The 18,091-nt window shown below is 39.9% G+C and overlaps 1 protein-coding gene across 5 annotated transcripts in view; it reads right to left on the reverse strand.

The window, feature by feature from the left end:
* Nucleotides 1-1,801: 1,801 nt before the first annotated feature.
* The window catches only part of RAD18 (RAD18 E3 ubiquitin protein ligase), a 105,141-nt gene continuing 88,851 nt past the window's right edge, over nucleotides 1,802-18,091 (reverse strand). For 2 of the 5 annotated variants that reach the window (XR_002074784.2, XR_002074783.2), the window contains 3 exons: nucleotides 14,653-14,786; nucleotides 13,442-13,504; nucleotides 4,713-4,815 (listed from right to left, as the gene is read on the reverse strand). Coding sequence is in view for 3 of the 5 variants with exons in the window: in XM_019428288.2 (XP_019283833.2) it covers nucleotides 4,713-4,815; nucleotides 13,442-13,504 (166 nt within the window). In the remaining 2 variants the exon portion in view is untranslated. Of the gene's footprint in view, nucleotides 4,816-13,420; nucleotides 13,505-14,652; nucleotides 14,787-18,091 lie in introns of all 5 variants that reach the window. The other 3 variants (XM_019428288.2, XM_019428291.2, XM_019428290.2) reach the window with 3 other exon arrangements.

Raw genomic sequence — 18,091 nt, forward strand, 5'->3', positions numbered from 1 at the left:
ATGCCCAGCAGGAATGTGGCAGGAGAGCAGCAACATACTGAGGCATGGACTTGCTCTTATATTCTCAGTAGCCTGAGGCCAGGGATACCTGGACATATGGGGAATGGGATGGGGAAATGCCCCCATAAGGCCCAAGTGTAGGTAGCCAGTAACAGGAGGTATTAGTGCCAGTATGACCTGTTTATAACCTCAAGTGGTTATTGCGAAGGACATCTGATATGTTCAAAGACTAAAACCAAAGAAACGTTATCAAAATGGTCATGAATTCAATGGCTATGCTGGTTCCCCCCTCTAATGTTCCTAATTAATTACTTTTATAATAAAAAGAAACACATAACAGGAAAACACTGTGTCTCATTTCAAGAATTGCTATTTTCTTTTAGCAGAGGCTAAGAATTTTGTAATCCACCATTTCTGCCTTTTCCCCAGTTCTAAGAAAACTCAATTCTTGAGTTCAACCACAGCAATCATCAGTGTAGTAATCTAGATCATTGTTTTCTTCTCATTCTACAGACCGAGAGCCATAAGAAAAAAAAATTTTTTTCTCCAAAACCTCTCTTGTTTATTCCTGTTGACCAGAATCTTTGCCATGCTGGGGAGGAAAATTTTTCCTCTACCCTTCAAAGTTTCTTCCAGCTGGTGCTAACAATTAAGTTGACATGAGATACATTAGCAGAAGAAAATCAAGTTTAATTTTGTATGTATGGGAACCCCACATACACGAGAGGTTCAAAGACAGAAAGGTAAAATGAAGTATATATGTCATCATGAGCTAAGGAATGGGATAGGGGCCTGGAGGTTCAAAGACAAGGAAGGCAATTCACAGGTTAATAAGAAAAAGCATATGTTTTAGATGTAATTAGATGTTTATATGAGATATGTTACTCAGATAAAACTTATCTTTGGTATTAATTCTAACTCTGGGAAAGACCTCGTTTAAAATTCTTTTAGACAGTTAAGGGAATGGCAAAAAGTTTCTCTTGGGCCTGCAGGGTCTCAATTGTTCAGCTCAATTACCACATGCCAAAGTGGCACATTTTAGGGAGACTTGCTCTGAACCTCTTCAACCACATGAGTTACTTCTTAAATATATACTACCCTCCCTATACTACTCACATTGTCTTATGTGTATGAATTACTTTTTCAACTAGACCACTGACTCTCAATGAGGGGTATAAAGAAGAGAAAAGAGATAAGAGGATAAAAGCATGGTCAGATGAGTTCAACCTGGAGGTCCCTTTCTAAAGTACACAGCAGCTCACTTACACCATCCCAAACCAAAAACATCACTGCCATTGTGGGATGACGTACTCATGGGAGCTGTTAATACCCTGGATGGGAGTTAGGAGGTAAAGAGAATTAATAAATAACCAGTGGTGAGGATCACATTTTCACCAAAAGATGAATTTTGGAACCAAAAGCTTATTGGTTTCAATCCTAGATCTAACACTTAACCTAAGTTCTGCATTCTCAAATGGAAATAAAATTACCTTTCCTTCAATAATGAGTATTAAATGTATCCTAAGTGCTGACAGAGCTCAGGAAATGCCCTTTAGGAATCATTTTTCAAGTAGACTTGGGAGTTCCTTTACACCAGGGTTTCTCAATCTTGGTACCATTGACAATTTTAATGGACCAGTTAATTCTTAACTGGGGGGTATCATGGGCTAAGCTGTGTTCCCGGACCCTGCCATTAATATATTGAAGGTGTAACCCCTGGTACCTCAGAATGTGAATGCATTTGGAAATAGGGTTTTTTTTTTAAGTTTATTTATTTTTGAGAGAGAGAGAGAGAGAGAGAGAGAGAGAGAGAGAGAGCGCGCATGAGCAGGGGTGGGGCTGAGAGAGTGGAGGAGAGAGAGAATCCCAAGCAGGCTCCACACTCTCACTGTGGGAGCCTGACACAGGGCTTGAACGCATGAACTTTGAGATCATGACCTGAGTCAAAATTTAGAGTCAGACACTTAACTGAGCCCCCCAGGCACCCCTGGAAATAGGGTTTTTAAAGTGATAATTAAGGTACAGTGAAGGGTCATGGATGGGCCCTGATCCAACATGATTGCTGTCCTTAGAAGATTATGACACAAATGTGTGCAAAGAGGAAAGATCATCTAAGGACACAACAAGAAGGTGGCCATCTACAAGCCCCAGAAAGAGATCTGAGAAGAAACTGACCCTACTGACAACTTCATCTTAGACTGCTACCCTCCATGAACTGGCAGAAAAAAACCTTTTTTTCCTTTTAAGTCACCCAGTCCATGGTACTTTGTTATGGCAGCTTGAGCAAAAACTCCATAGGGGTCACCCTGTGTGTTGCAGGATGTTCAGAAGCATCCTTGGTCTCTATCCATTCATACCAAGGGCAATCCTCTAACCCCACAGTTGTGACACCTAAAAATCTCCACAAACTGGAAAAAGCCCCTTAGGGGCAAAATCTTCTTCCCTGCCCTACTGAAAACCATCATTTCAGATGGCCTCTGGTCACCTCTGTTTTCCCAGTGCTCAGCACAGTAACTGCTACCTAAGAAGATAATCAAATATTTACTGAATAGTCACTTGCCTATTTCCCTAACTTGGGTCTCACTACTCTCTTGCAGACTCCTTTTGCTGTGTCAAAAATAAAGAAAAAGAAACAACAGACCCAAGGTAGAGTCACTTGCCCCCACAACAGCAACTGAGACTTAGTTGCATTGTAGGAACGTGACCTTTAACCAATCCGGAATTTCCTGATCAGCACTAGTGAGGTGACCTGCATGAGAGACCACCTCCCCTTGCCCCAAAAGGAATTTGACTAAACCATCCTATATTTTCTTTTGCTAATGACTTCCTTGTCCCACCTCCTTTCTGCCTTTAAAAACACTCCATTTTGTACAGTTCCTTGGAGCTCCTTTCTACTTATAGATGGGATGCTGCCTGATTCATGAATCCCTGATGTTGATCCCAATTAGATGTTCAAATTTACTTGTTTGGATTTTGGGGTTTTTTTGTTTTGTTTTCTTTTTATAGCTGCAATTAAAATAGTGATTATTTCCAGTTTAATTTATAGTGGGTGTGCAATTTTTAATGAAACAGTTTTCGTTTTAGCATAATTTCTGGCAATTCGGTGACATAAATATCACATCAGTGTTAAACCTTATTTTGCTTGATATTGCTCACTGACCTCACATCAGATCCTCTGGTCAATTTAGTGAGTGGTGCTACTTTTAGTTTCCTTAATGCACCACTCATAATTAAAAAAAATTTTTTTTAATGTTTTTTTATTTATTTTTGAGACAGAGAGAGACAGAGCATGAGCAGGGGAGGGGCAGAGAGAGAGGGAGACACAGAATCTGAAACAGGCTCCGTGTTCCGAGCTGCCAGCACAGAGCCCGACGCGGGGCTCAAACCCACAGACCTTGAGATCATGACCCGAGCTGAAGGCGGACACTTAACCGACTGAGCCACCCAGGTACCCCTGCACCACTCATAATGTAGCAGATGACATGACCATGACAAATTCTTATATAACCATTTGAAGCTCAGAGAACTCAAAAGGAAAACAAACAGCCATTTAAGTGTGAAAACGCTGAACTCTAAGTCATAATGAGACTCCACACATTATCCAGAAACCCAAAAGCATACCAAAAAGCCAAAGTCAATGGAGTCATTCTTTGCAAAGGGGAAGTCACAAATGTCTCTGGCACATTCATAAATTTGTCTTAACACTGGCACGTGTACTGTCATGTTATTTGAAAGCGGATGTGTTTGGGCTGGGTAGCGATGTGGGGGCAGGGAAGGGACAGGAGGGCTGGCTCTGAGATGCCAAAGAGAGGCATTAGGAACTCTGGAAGGAACTGGGAACTGGTCTGGTGGACATTTTGCAGAGACAACAATTTCTGACCAAGCCCTTCCAATGATTTGTAGCTTGTGCTCAACTATTCACAAGACAGTTTTCAGGGCATTATTTTAAACTGATACAGAATCTATTCATTTACAAAATCCATTTATTGCATTCTTTTTGATTAATAGCTAGGATTCAGAGTGTTAAAAATTTGATTTATCCAAATGAAAAAAAAAAAAAAGACTAACATCATTTTGAAGTGCCATTTCTGAAGTATATGCTTGATGTTTCAAAGTTATTGTTCGTGACTTTAGGTTCCAGTACCCAACACCCTACTCCAAATAACAAACGACTACATTAAACTCCGGCAACGACCATCACGTAACTGCTGTGACAGGCATGCTGGCATCCGGGCATTAGGAGCTGACATGAACCAAAGAGGTGATTTATGACATCCTGCTTTTCCAGAAATGCAGAGGCTCTTAACTCTTCAGCTGTTCCTTGTGGCAAAGAGGTTGAAAAGAATCATTTTGTCAAGTTAGTTTCTCCATGGAAGAGGAGAATGCCTTAAGGACATCCTGATTTAGAAACAAAACCACGCAAAACTCCTTTGCCAACGTCTGTGAACCCTGCAAAGCTGGCGGATGTGTGGATGTATTTTTACAGAGAGAGGTTTTAGAGACAGGAGGTTAACTAACCAAGTGAGGATGTTCTGTTAACTTATTTTTTCCCAGGAAAGACAAAAAAAAAAAAAAAAAAAGAATGACAATCAGCTACTTATCATATTGAGAAGTTAACCCCTTCACTTGGGCATTTATGAACACGAAGTCTGCCTGGCAACCCACAGTGGCACACTCCACCCACCACACTGGAAACGTCAGCAAAGCCCACGCTAGTTCCTATTCCGTTTATTTCTCGGCTCGATCTCAGCACTCTCATCTGATCTTGTTCGACGATTGAACCTTGGACTCATTTCTGCGTCTTGAAGATCATTTCTGAAAATGTAAAAAAGGAAACAGCACCTTAGAAAATAACGATCATGATTCTTCCACGGCAGTTTCTAGTTAACATGTGCTTTCACGTGCACTGTTTCATTTAAACCTCCACATAGTCCTCTGCTCCACTGGCTAGTCTATTACAATAATAATTATTAGCATTTTTAAATACATTTTATAACTGACTTAGCGAAGATCACAGGCTGTAAGTGACAGAGGCAGGAATTGAACCCCTTTCTTCTGAATCAAAATCTAGAATAATTTTACACTTTGCTTAACATGAACAAAACTGGAAAGAAAAAAAAAAGTGCTCCTATCCTAACAAGGCAAAGTCAGAGCACAATGAAATAATTCTCCTAATCCTGAGAGCTGAGGTTGTAAGGCAACCAAGAAAACAAAATTTCAAAGAAAGATAAGCCCCACCAAAGAGAGATGGGCCACACAAGTTCTCACTTTTGACACAGCACCGGAGGAAGGTGGCTGTTGTCCAACCAGGTAAGAGGTTATCAGCTAACATTTTAGTGAATTCTGAACTATGGGCTAGTACTGAAAGGCCCTAACACAAAGAGAGGCCACATGCACTTGCAAGCTCTTTTCCAGGAGCCTCCCTCAAATGCTCATGAGAAAAACTGGGAGCAGGGCAGGAGACTGAGGACAGCCCACTTTGGTGGCACTGGATAAAGCTGGTGAATGTGGGGACAGGGGTCAGGCAGAAAGCCCTACCTCTTCCTGGGATTGTTCTCTTCTATGAAGTGAAAGCTTTCAGTTACTGAGGGAAACTGAATGGCCCATGGCAATCGGGCAAAGATCTAAGGTCTCTGGAGGAGGAGCGGAGGTAAAATCAATCTGCATTGAAGGACAGGAAATCAACCTGCACTGAAGGATAGGAAATCAATTGCAAGAACACTGGCAAAGATACTGTCCTGCCGAGGAAATGGTAGAAATAAAAACCTCTACCTCTGGAGGAAGGGCAGAAAATCATCTTAGGCTGATGTTCTCAACACCAAGCGGAGCCTGGGTTAAGGCAGTCTGACAACCATGGGAGAGGGGGTGGGCAGAGAAAGCTCCGCCCGCAAGATCCAGGCACATGGGGCCTGCCAGAGGCCTGCCAGAGACCACAGCTGGAACAAGAAAGAGAGAGCTCCAGCGGGCCCCCACCAGGAGCCAAGCACCAAGTATTAGGGAGTAACAGTAAACTGCTGAGGGAGAGGTATGGGCATGGAGAGAGGCCCTTCTGGGAGGCAGGCATGCAGACAAGGCTGAAAGGTCAATTGAAACAAAAGCAGTGAACAAAACCTTTCTACAACCCAGCCCCCACACTAAGCACAAGGTAAAAGTAGCCCACTTGTTGAAGATCTTGATGCCTCTGATATCCACTGAAGGTCATGTTAGGAACAAGGAAATTCCAACCTGGGTCAACTCCCCACACTAATGGCCTGACAGAAGAAGCAAGTCTGTTTCCATGTGGAAACACTATTTTAACTCAGTATCTACGGCCCTTCACAGTATGTCTAGCATTCATGCAAAATGTACAAATGCACAAAGAAAAAAAAAAACAAATAATAAGTCCATCGTCAAGAGATAAAGTAACCAACAGAAAGACTCACATGTTGGAAACTTTAACCAACTGATTAATATGATAAAACCTCTAGGGAAAAGCTGGAGAACATACATGGAAAGATGTTTAATGGGTGGCTCTGAAAGACAAAGGTCATTACTGTCCCTCCCTCATGGTACCTCCCAGAGTCTAAAAGGTTCCTCCCCAGGTGTCAACATTGCTGCTTTCTCCACCTCCACAAAATTAGCATGTTCCTTTTTCTTAGCTGTAACTTTACCTTTTCTCCACTAATCCCCTACCACACACAGTCCTTTGACCAGGAAGAGTCAAGCTTAAGAGGAAAAAGAACATTTTCATTAAACTTTTCAGAGACTCATTATGTTCCCCACTTTGACCCATGTGGGCCAGAGCAAGAAGACTCAGTGGGTCGTATACCAAGACAAGTGCTTACTATTTTTTATTTAGGACAGGGGTTGGCAAACTTTCTGTGTAAATGACCAGATATTTGGGGCTCTGAGGGCCATATAGTCTGTCGCAACTCAATTCTTTTAACACAGAAAGAACCACAACCAGGAGATGTATGTGGCAGACAGTAGGCCAGATGCCCTGACCTAGAACCACAGCATTCCAGCAAGTGAATCCAACAAGCTTAACCAGAATTAAGTCTGAATTCTCTAGGACCCCTCTTGGCCAAGCTGCCATCCAGAGGGTGTACCAATCTGGCCAGTATATGGTTGCCATTAGGAAAAAGAAAAAAGCATCATGCCTAGGAATAGCTGAGGAACCCTGGGTTTCTGAAATAGGTCAATATAACCCCAACATGCTTTTTGCCCTAATCATTACCCAGAAAGCGACCCAAAGATAATTCCTTTCTGGGGACAGCAGCATTCAGTGACCAAACTTCCTTACTAAGTTGTGTGGACCAGGAGAAGGTGAGGGAGTTGGTATTTTTAAAGGAGGCCATTTCAACATTCAATAACATTAGACGCCTGTGGATTATACGGAGGATAAAAGGTCGAGTGAATCCCTTGACCATCAGCCCATTATTGATTCCAGGCATTCTCTTTGGAGAATGGGCTCTTATTATTGATATGTTCATGAGTAACCTAGATGGTTCAGTTAGCACCTGTCAGGCTTGTTAGTCTCAACACGGGGTATCTGCCAATCTGTGGCCTTCATGATCACGTTTATGATGTGTTCAACCTTAGTTACCTCTTTAAAGGCTCCATCTCCAAATATAGTCACATTGGAGGTTAGGGCTTCAACATATGAATTTTAGGGGAACACAATTCAGTCCATAAGAGCCTCCGTGGACCAGGCCATTCAGTTGTTGTTGTTGTTGTTTTTTAAGTTCATTTATTTGTTTTGAGAGAAAGAGAGATCACAAGAGAGAGGGAGAGAAATAATCCCAAGCAGGCTCCACACTGTCAGTGCAGAGCCTGATGTGTGGTGAGATCATGACCTGAGCCGAAATTAAGAGTCAGGACACTTAACGACTGAGCCACTTAGGTGCCCAGGCCATTCAGTTTTGACAAGAACCTAGTAGCAAGCAAAGAGCTGTTTTTCAAAAGGTGTATAGCTGGTAGCTATGTGAGGCTGGACACAAGTCCAATATCCCAAAAGGTGCCTCTAGCTGAAGGCCACCTCCCTTTGTCAGAGTCTCCAATCAGGAAAATCATTAGTCATAATGACTTGTAGCTCTGAGGGGTCATTAGGGTTGTGGGAATGCAAGGGTATTAGCACTTGTCTGTGTGTGGCTCTTCCTTATCAGAGAATTTGCTCTGGCACTTACCGGATGGGGAACTATAAGTACACAACACATCAATTCCCACATACATTCAAATTTAAAAACAACAATAGTACAATGAATTAGCCCAAAGGACCCCACCTACAAGGTCACATTAGCTTCCCCATGGTGAACCTTATCCAAACCCCACAAAATGAATTCAGGTACTTCCTTTCTGCACAGGACAGGGCAGGGTGGTGAATCTGGTAATTATATCCAGCAGAGCCATCAAATCCCTTCCCAAAGTTCAGCAACACATCCAGACTGGTACAGACAGCCTTTCATCTCCCTTAGGGACAGGGGAGCCTCAGCTCCACTTCCCATCAATAAAGCTAGAATAGCCAAAACAATTCTAAGGAAGAAAAATTTATACTGACCACGATAAATGCTGATAAGGATACAGAACAAGAAAAATTCTCATTCACTGCTGGTAGGAATGCAAAACGGCACAGCCATTCTAGAAGAAAGCTTGGCATTTTCTCACAAAACTAAATAAAGTCTTACATACAAATTCAGCAATTACACTCCTTGGTATTTTCCCAACTGCACTGAAAACTTATGTCCACACAAAACCCTGCACTTTCTTTTTATTAAAATATAATAATAAACAGCACTTTATTCATAATTGCCAAAACTTGGAAGCAACCAAGATGTCCTTCATTATAAAACTGCAGCAACGAAGACAAGGTTTTATTGGTGAAAAGACAAACATATAGATCAACAGAACAGAACAGTGATTCCTGAAATAGACCCACACATATATATTCAATTGACTTTTGATAAAGGCACCAAAGTTATTAAATTGGGAAAGGATAGTTTCTTCAATAAATAAAGCTAGAGAAAATGGAAACCCACATGTAAAAAAGAAAAATTGAACCTCAATGCTTATTGTGCATCATTTATAAAAATTAACTTGAAATAGGGGCTCCCGGGTGGCTCAGTCAGTTAAGCGTCGACTTTGGCTCAGGTCATGATCTCCCGGTTTGCAAGTTCAAGCCCTATGTCAGGCCTGGAGCCTGCTTCAGATTCTGTGTCTCCCTCTCTCTCTGACCTTCCCCCGCTCGCACTCTATCTCTCTCAAATATAAATAACACATTAAAAAAAAATTTTTTTTAATTAACTTGAAATAGATTATAGACCTAAATATAAACCCTAAAATTTCCAGAACATAATCGAAAACCATTGGGTTAGGTAAAGATTTCCTAGGTAGGACATAACAAGCACAAAATATAAAAGAAAAAAAAAATGATAAATTAGATTTCATCAAAATTTAAAACTGCTCTTTGAAAAACACTATCAGGAAAATGAAAAGGCAAGTCACAAAGTGGAAGAAAATATTTGCAAAATACATTTCTGACAAACAAGTCAGTAATTTCAAAAGTAAAAAACCACCCAACTTACAAAATGGGCAGAAAATGTGAGGAAGCATCTCATCAAAAGACAGGGATGGCAAACATGCATGTGGAAGGAAGTTCAGTGTCATTAACCTTTACAGAAATGCAAATTCAAATGACAATGAAATACTGCTATAGATCTATTAAAATGGCTTTTTAAAAAAACATCGTCATCAAGTACTGGCCAAGATACAGAGCAACTGGAACTCTCACTCCTGGTGGAAAACAGCTGGGCAGTTTCTTATCAGTTGAACATACACTTGGTATATGATGCACTAATGCCAGTCACGCTAAGGTATTTACCCAAGAGAAATGAAAACTTACATCCACACAAAAAACCGCACTCAAAAGCTTACAGCAGTTTCATTCATAATCCCCCAAATCTGGAAACCACCCAAGTGCCCATCAGCTTTTGAATGTGGTACAATCTTACAAAGGAATACCAGTCAGCAATGAAAAGGAACTACTGATAGATGAAAAATATGGATGATTCTCAAAAGGGTTATGCTAACTGAAAGAAGCTAGACACAAACAACTACGTTATTATTTGGTTCCATTTACAGAACATACTGGAAAAAGAAAAAACTGTTGGGACAGAAGGCAAATCAGTGGTTGCAGGAACCAGGAAGGAAACTGAATACAAAAGGGTACCAGACAATGTTTTGGTGTGATGGAAATACACTATATATCAACTGTAAATAGTGGCTACATTGCTATAAATGTTTATCAAAACTCATAGAACTGAACACCTAAAACTGGCGATTTTTATTATCAAACCTCAATAAACCTGATAGAAAAAAGAAACACCCACAGGCTCACTTTGCCTTTAGCCTGTTTGGCTCCCCAACCAAAAAGGACAGAGTGAAGCCAGGGCCACCCACGATAATTATTTGATGAGCTTTGGCTCCTATTGCTCTTAGGTGGTTTACCTTTCCCACCATTTTTCTCATCTAACTCTAAGGGTTTTTTTGTTTTTATCTTTTTTGCTTCATCTATTTGGGGCTCTGTCATTAGGTGTGTATATGCTTATAATAATCTCTTCTTGGTGGATTGACTTTTTTATCATAATAAAATGTCTCTCTCTGTCTCCAGTAACAATCTTTGTCTGAAAGTCTATTTTGTCTGATATTATTATGGCTACACCAGACTGTTGGCATGGTATATCTTTTTCTATGCTTTTTAACTTATTTGTGTCTTTGAATGTAAAGTGTATCTTTGGTAGACAGTGTATACTTGGATCATGGTTTGTTTTTAAATCCATTCTGCCATTCTCTTTTAACTGAAACAGTTAATCCATTTATACTCAATGTATAGGATTTATGTGTACCATTTTGTTGGTTTCTATGTCTTATGTCTTGTGTTCCTCTATTCCTTCATCACTGCTTTCTTCTGTGTTATTTTCTAGTTTATCATTTAATTCCTTTGTCATTTCTTTTACTGTATTTTAAAATTTACTTCCTTAGTGGTTGCCCTGGGGATTATAATTAACCTATTAATTGATAACAACCTAGCTCAGATTAATAACACCCTAACTTCAAAGGTATTCCACAACTTTGTTTCTATATATAGCTCTGTTGCTTGCTCCCACCTTTTTGCTACTGTCACACAAATTACACTGTGTTTACCAACACAGACTTAGAATTATTGCTTTGCACAGTTCTCTTTTAAATTACACAGTAACAACAAACTACATCTTTTATATTAACCTATACTTTTATATTTACCTTTACTGGTGCTCTCAATTTTTTCATATGGATTCAAGTTATTGTCTAGTGTCCTTTCCTTTCAGCCTGAAATACTCTCTGTAATATTTTTATAGGACATATTTCCTAGTAACCAATTCCCTCAGTTTTTGGTTCTCTAAGGTCTTGATTTTTCCTTCGTTTTTGAAGTACAGTTTTGCTAGATATAGAATTCTTGGTTGGCGGTCTTCTCTTAGCACTTTGAATATGTCTTTCCACTGCCTCTGGCCTACATGGTTTCTGATGAAAAATTACCAAATTCCTTGGGATGAGCTGCTTCTCTCTTGATTCGTTCACAATTTTCTGTCTTTGGGAAGTCTTGTGAGCTTCTTGGATGTGTAATTTTTTTCTTTACATTGGATTTAATAAGTTTTCAGTCATTATTTCTATACATATTCTTTCTGCCTCTTTCTCCTCTCATTATAAAGACTCCCATTATGCATGTGATATACTTGACAGTGTCTCACTGGTCTCTGAGACCATACATTATTCTCGTCTGTTTTCCTTTCTGTTCCTTGGACTGAGTACTCTCAACTGATCTATCTTCAAGTTTGCTGATTCTTTCTTCTACCTGCTCAAATCTGCTGTTATCTCATTAGTGAATTTATTTTAGCTGCTATGCTTTTCAATTCCAGAATTACTATTTTTTTCTAAACAATTTCTATTTCTTTATTAGTATTCTCTATTTGGTGAGACACTTTGTCATACTTCCCTTTAGGTCTCTGAACATATTCAAACCAGCTGATCTAAAGATCGAACAGTCCAATGTCTGAATTTCCTCAGGGACATTTTTATTGGTTGCTTCTTCCTCCTGTGTATAGGCCACCATTTGTTTCTTTGTATGTTTCAATTTTTCTGTTGTTGACAACTGGACATTTTAAACGATACACTGTGGCAACTCTGGAAATCAGATTCTCCTTCCCCAAGGTTTGTTGACATTGCTATTTGCTACTGTTGTTTAGTGACTTTCTGAACTAACCCTGTAAATATGCATTCTTGGTTGTGTGTGGGTGGCCATTTACATGTCTGCTAGGTGAGTTTAGTGGTCAGCTAATGGGAGTTTCCCTAAACATCTGGAATCAACATAACACAGAACCCCTTGGTAAAACCCAAGGGACTCTATGCATGCTGGGGCAGGCATCCAACACTTGGTTGACAACTCTGCCTTATGCATTTAAGAAAAAGAAGAAGAAGAAACTAAAGAGGGGCAGAAAGAAAGGGTGCGCGAGAATCCCAAGCAGGCTTGGCATCATGAGCACAGAGCCCAATGTGGGGATGGATCCCGGGAACCATGAGATCATGACCTGAGCTGAAATCAAGAGTTGGATGCGTAACTGAGGGAACTACCCAGGTGCCCTAATAAAAGGAGGAATAAAATGCGCGCAAACATAAGCAGATTTATATGTTTGGTGTTGGAAAGATGAGGACTACTATACAGTGGGTTCTATTCTCTCTACAAAGGAGGAGAAAAGATCTCTCGCTGGGGGTGGAGCCATTGCAAAGAGCCGAGGTTTCAGATAATCCCTGTGAGGAACAGGACAAAGAAATGATCACAGAAACAGTAAAACTGCCAGGCAGTTTTGAGGGCCCATTGAAGGGTAATCATGAAGTTACAGTGGAACAAAGCCACCCCGCTGTACTGCAGATCACTCCTGCAGGTGAAGATGAATGAAAATCTAATGCTCGTCCCTGTTCCTTTCCTCCTTACTTATCAGCAGGACCTGGAACATGTCCCCTCCACCACTCCCATCTCCCAGACAGATTCCTAAGTGCTAACAAGGAGAAGGAATCAAACTGTATTTATTTTACACTAAACACGTCTTATGACCAGGAACATCTAGGAAAGATCTGAAAGTTTTCTTAGCACTCTGAGCCAGTGCTTAAGGCTAAACTGTGAATTTCTCATTGGAACAATTTGTCTTTAGAAAAACAACTTCTGACAAGTGACCAGAATTATTACACTGGGATTCCATTTCCAAGCAGAAATGTATAGAAACAAGTAGCAAGCTAGAAATCTTTACCTTAATGTGTGTGAATTACTGCTTCCTTAGGTCAGAAAGCACAAATACTCTTTTATTTGAAAATGAACTGCGTGGAATTACAATTTCTCAAAGTACATGCTTACTTCTTGATGATGAACACTCACTTATGTAATGCTTCCCAGGCTTCCTCTTCTTCTAGAAGATCTCTTATGATGTCTGAACTAGAACTAAAAGGAAAGGCACATCAATATTGCCAGACGATAAGAAGACCATACGGTTTTATTTATATGAAATTCTAGAAAATGCAAACTTCTCTACAGTGACAGAAAACAAACCAGCAGACCAATGATTACCTCCTGGGGGCAAGGGGGTGGGCAAGGAGGGATTACAGTGTCACAAGGAAACTCTGGGACCTTCATTGTGAAGATGATTTCATAGCTGTGTACATGTATCAAAACTCATCAAAATGTGTGCTTTAAATACTTGCAGTTTATTATACATCAATTTCAATACAGGTATAGAAAACTCAATAAATTAGCAAAAATAAAGAAAAAAATCATCAAACCTCAAAAAATCCCTCAACATAAAACCTGCATTCAAATGGAATACAATAAGAGCCTTTTTAATCTCCTATGGCAACCAAAGATCAAACTGTGTTTTAAAACCTCACTCTAGTAATGAGATTCACAAAGAGACATTAAGTTCCTAAGTGGCTTTTAGTCCTTTGTAACCAAAGTAAAGTAAAATTTAATTAATTTGAACTGTGCTAATAAAGGAATTCGTTACAATGCAACCTGGTTTGAAGTGTTGTGTGATCTTTGGTTTATCTGTGTAGGGTACAGGGTAAATAAGGTTAGAGAGGGCATGTATTATTTCTTTAAAGGAAAAAACTGTTTTAAGGCTTTTAGCATCTTGTTCTTACTCAAATTCCTACCAAAAAAAAAAAAAAAAAAAAGATGTACATCTATAGCGAAAAAGCATTTCTTTAGACATCTAAGACAAAGAATGTGAAGGGCATGACATGGGACAACTGAGAAACAGCAGTCACTACCCCAGGGTGGAGAAGGCTAAAACCAAAGAAGAACTTGCTCTGGGGTGAGAAACAACAGGTTTGTCAGGGCCAATCATTATCTAACAAAAGTTTAAAAATTAAGGAGACTTAAAGTGGCAGTGAATCATTCTCAACAACTGACAAATCACTTGGAAGCAATGTTTGCCTGTGGTACATGAACAAAAAAGGCAACAAGCATCAATCAATACTGTTCTGTGCCAAATATTTTACCCCAGGGGTTCCCCCCCCCCCCCCCCAAATCCCAAGACTCTCAAGGAGCCATATGTAGGAGCCTTTCTGACTATGATTCCTGTGTATAATGACCTGGTTGGGGGTGGTGGTGGGGATTCCATTTGCATGACAGGTGTAGTGACCTTCCAAAAGAGCTAGTTCAGAGGTTCTCAGGTTCAGGATAAGGATCCACATATGGGAACAGCAATACTTTTCAGTATTTGTGGCTTGAGAAAACACATAATAACAAAGTATAAATTTAGTAATACTTTTAGTCTATATTTTATTCATTATAGTGACATATGCAGTGAAAAAACAGTAGTACCTGAATTTGTGAGACACTCTTGATTATGTCTAAAGATAATTCTTGATACGTATGTGCTCTTACACACCCAGTGAATCATTCCTTCAAGGTCCAGGCTTGGGAAGCACTAATCTAAAGTGTTAGTATATAAGCATCTACTACTTTTTTACATTTGAGGGTGGCCCCTGTGTAAATCCAAGTGCCCTGGAAAATAATAACATTCACTTATCACTGGTAATTTTTATCTTAGTGTAAACTGCCTTAAAACAAGCTTTCCCCTTAAACAGCAAGCTAAATGTAGTTTTTATTAGCAGGCAAGAGAGAAAAGCAGAAGGCCCTTAAGGAGACACAAGGCAGACTGCACCAACTTTATTAATTTCCTAAGAGACAGACCCACATCAACACTTGCTAGAGCAGGCTAATATCCAATGCCACCTCTACTCCCACAGAAGTGGTCTAACCTTTCCACCTCCAACATCCCAACTTCTGTTATTACTTACTTCCCTTTCAAGTACTCCAACTTTATAAACAAAAGGGAAGTTGTTTTAACGTAACTTTTTCTTTCTCTTCTCTCTGTTACAATGATACCATCATCTACTCTTCTTTACCTGGACAGAGCTAAGGCAGTGTTTCTGAATTCTTTTCATTATTGCCTCCCACCCCCATCAGAGCTTTTTTAGACATTTTTTTTCCTAATTACCCTTCCATGAAATTTTAATACTGAAAATGTGTATCCATTTATATATTGTACATTAGTATCCGTCTGTGTGTGTATGTATGCTTTACACACAGTTTTGTTTTTTTTTCTATCCAGCCCTCCTGCTGTCACAACCAAGTCCTGTCCTGTCCCCCCGCCCCTCCCAGGGAGCTCCTACTGAGAACCCATGAGCTAAGGGAATGCTCATGCAGCTCTGGGTCCTGGTAGGTTTCACAGGGCCAGAAAAAATAAAGTGTGATTCTTGCCAACACCCCCAATACACACATACAATTTTATTTTTGAACAGGAAGGTTACAAACCATCCCCATTGTTCCGGTAAGTAAGCAGGACAGCTGAGCCTGTCAAGCAACCAAGCAGTCTAGTGATCAATTTACCTAGGGGTTTCAAATCACCAGTAGAAATCACTGATTTGTTAAAAGAAAATATTTGCAGTACATTAGTGACATAAACCTAAGCAGCTTTTGTCACTAATGCACCGCAAACATTTCACTACCTCAGTGAAAACAGATGGTAGAGGAGGTTCGCAAAAAACACATCTCAAAAGTGGTCTGCAATCTCCTTGTGTTCTGTGACTTCAAAACCTCTGACCGGCCACACCACCCAGCCTCCCTACCCCCGACATCCTCATTCCTTGCCACCTTCCCTTCCACTCCAGCTTAGTCACTAATCTGAGGGACACAAAATTCGAAAGGTCTGGAGCTTACCTACAATGATGTTTCAGGATTATTTGCTATGTCTGCTATTCTAATTCTAGTCACCTCTGAGAAACTGAGAGCAGACACTAATAAAATTAAAACAATGGTCATTCCTTCTTAAAGTAATGTACTCACCATATTCTACTTAAAAACCACATTCCTGAAATTACACATTAGGGTTTCACAAATAGGATTTTACAAACAGACTACTGGGCACAACAGTCAGTGTGTCTAAAATTAACACTCTCAGATCTCTTTCTTATGGATAGTAATTAATATTTTTGAAATCTTAACCATTTTAATATGTCTTGGAGATCAATAATTCCTTTCATATACTTTAAAGACATCTAAAAAATTCTCCATAGGAGAAAATAAATTATTCACTCTGGTATACCTGGGGTCAGAGCATATACGAGCTTATACAGCTATAGCTTTTAATTCTCAGGCAAGGAACTTTTTCGGAATAAATTTTAGCTCCTCTACTATGTGGGTTTGGAACATTGTGTAGATCATACTTTAAGAAGCTGGATGGGGCGCCTGGGTGGCTCAGTCGGTTAAGCGTCCAACTTCAGCTCAGGTCATGATCTCACAGCTTGGGGTTCGAGCCCCACGTCAGGCTCTGTGGTGACAGCTCAGAGCCTGGAGTCTGCTTCGGATTCTGTGTCTCCCTCTCTCTGCCCCTCCTCCACTCATGCGCTCTCTCTCTCTCTCTCTCAAATAAACATTTAAAAAGTTAAAAAAAAAAAAGAAAGAAAAAAGAAGCTGGATGAATATGAAGTCAGGTACATGGAAGTCAGAGCTCCCCAGGTAAGGGTGTTTAAACTATGCTTTCCGATGTTACCAACAGTCCAGGCTAAAGCAAAAATTATTCTATAAATTAAATACACGTGAGAAGGACTCACAGGCAAAAATGCTAACCTTGCATTCTATGGAATTCCCAGCCTCTATTCAGGAAGATTCTAGTAGATCTATTTAGAACACCCACAGTTAATTTTTCATGCCATTTAACCTTTATTTTCAGCTCAAACTTCCAGAAACTTAAGCTAAACTGCTGTTTGTTGGTCTTCGACCTAGCCGGTCTTCCTACATAAGACCTTACTCTCGTTATTCTCTTACCAAAAGCAGTAGTGCAACATTTTAACAGGCAAAGGAAAACACTTTTTGCGTGTTTCTTTTGCAGCGTCTTATTTCACCTTACTAGTCAAGATTTTACCACCAAAGCTGAAATGTAAGATGCCTAATACCTCTGGCAAAGGTATGACTGATTAAGACTACCCAGAGGAGAAGAAATCACAGATTGTAGTGTCAAAGAGAGTCCAGTTTCAGTGCTGTTTCTGTCACTGCATGTGTAATACTGGGCAAGATACTTAATCTTTCCAAGTCTCAATATTCTCACCTGTAAAGTCAAGATAGTAACACATGCAGTTCACAGGGATATTCTAAGATTCATCAATAAAACATATAGAATGTTTAGCATAGAGCTTAGCACATAGTAAATGTTCAATAAATAAAGCTTCCATTTTCATAAAACAAAGCTGGGTCTGAATTACACGAGTAACTGCCTCAGCACTACGCTTCCATTTGCCCTAGGAAACCTGATCACCATGTGCTCTATTTTAATCTTTGATTTGCACTGTTTCTATGACACCAAGGTACAAATTCATCAGAACTTGTTATTTATCCAGCATGGCAGGTACACAGGGTACTGTGGGGCAGAAAAAAATGCAAACATTTGCTATAAAAACCCTGTGGATTAAAGATTACTTACGAGTGGGATTTTTCTATTATCTGGTAGTTACTCCACACCATACGACC

Source organism: Panthera pardus, unplaced genomic scaffold (genome assembly GCF_024362965.1).
Source record: "Panthera pardus isolate Hobbes unplaced genomic scaffold, ASM2436296v1 HiC_scaffold_8, whole genome shotgun sequence".
Taxonomy (NCBI): Eukaryota; Metazoa; Chordata; class Mammalia; order Carnivora; family Felidae; genus Panthera; species Panthera pardus.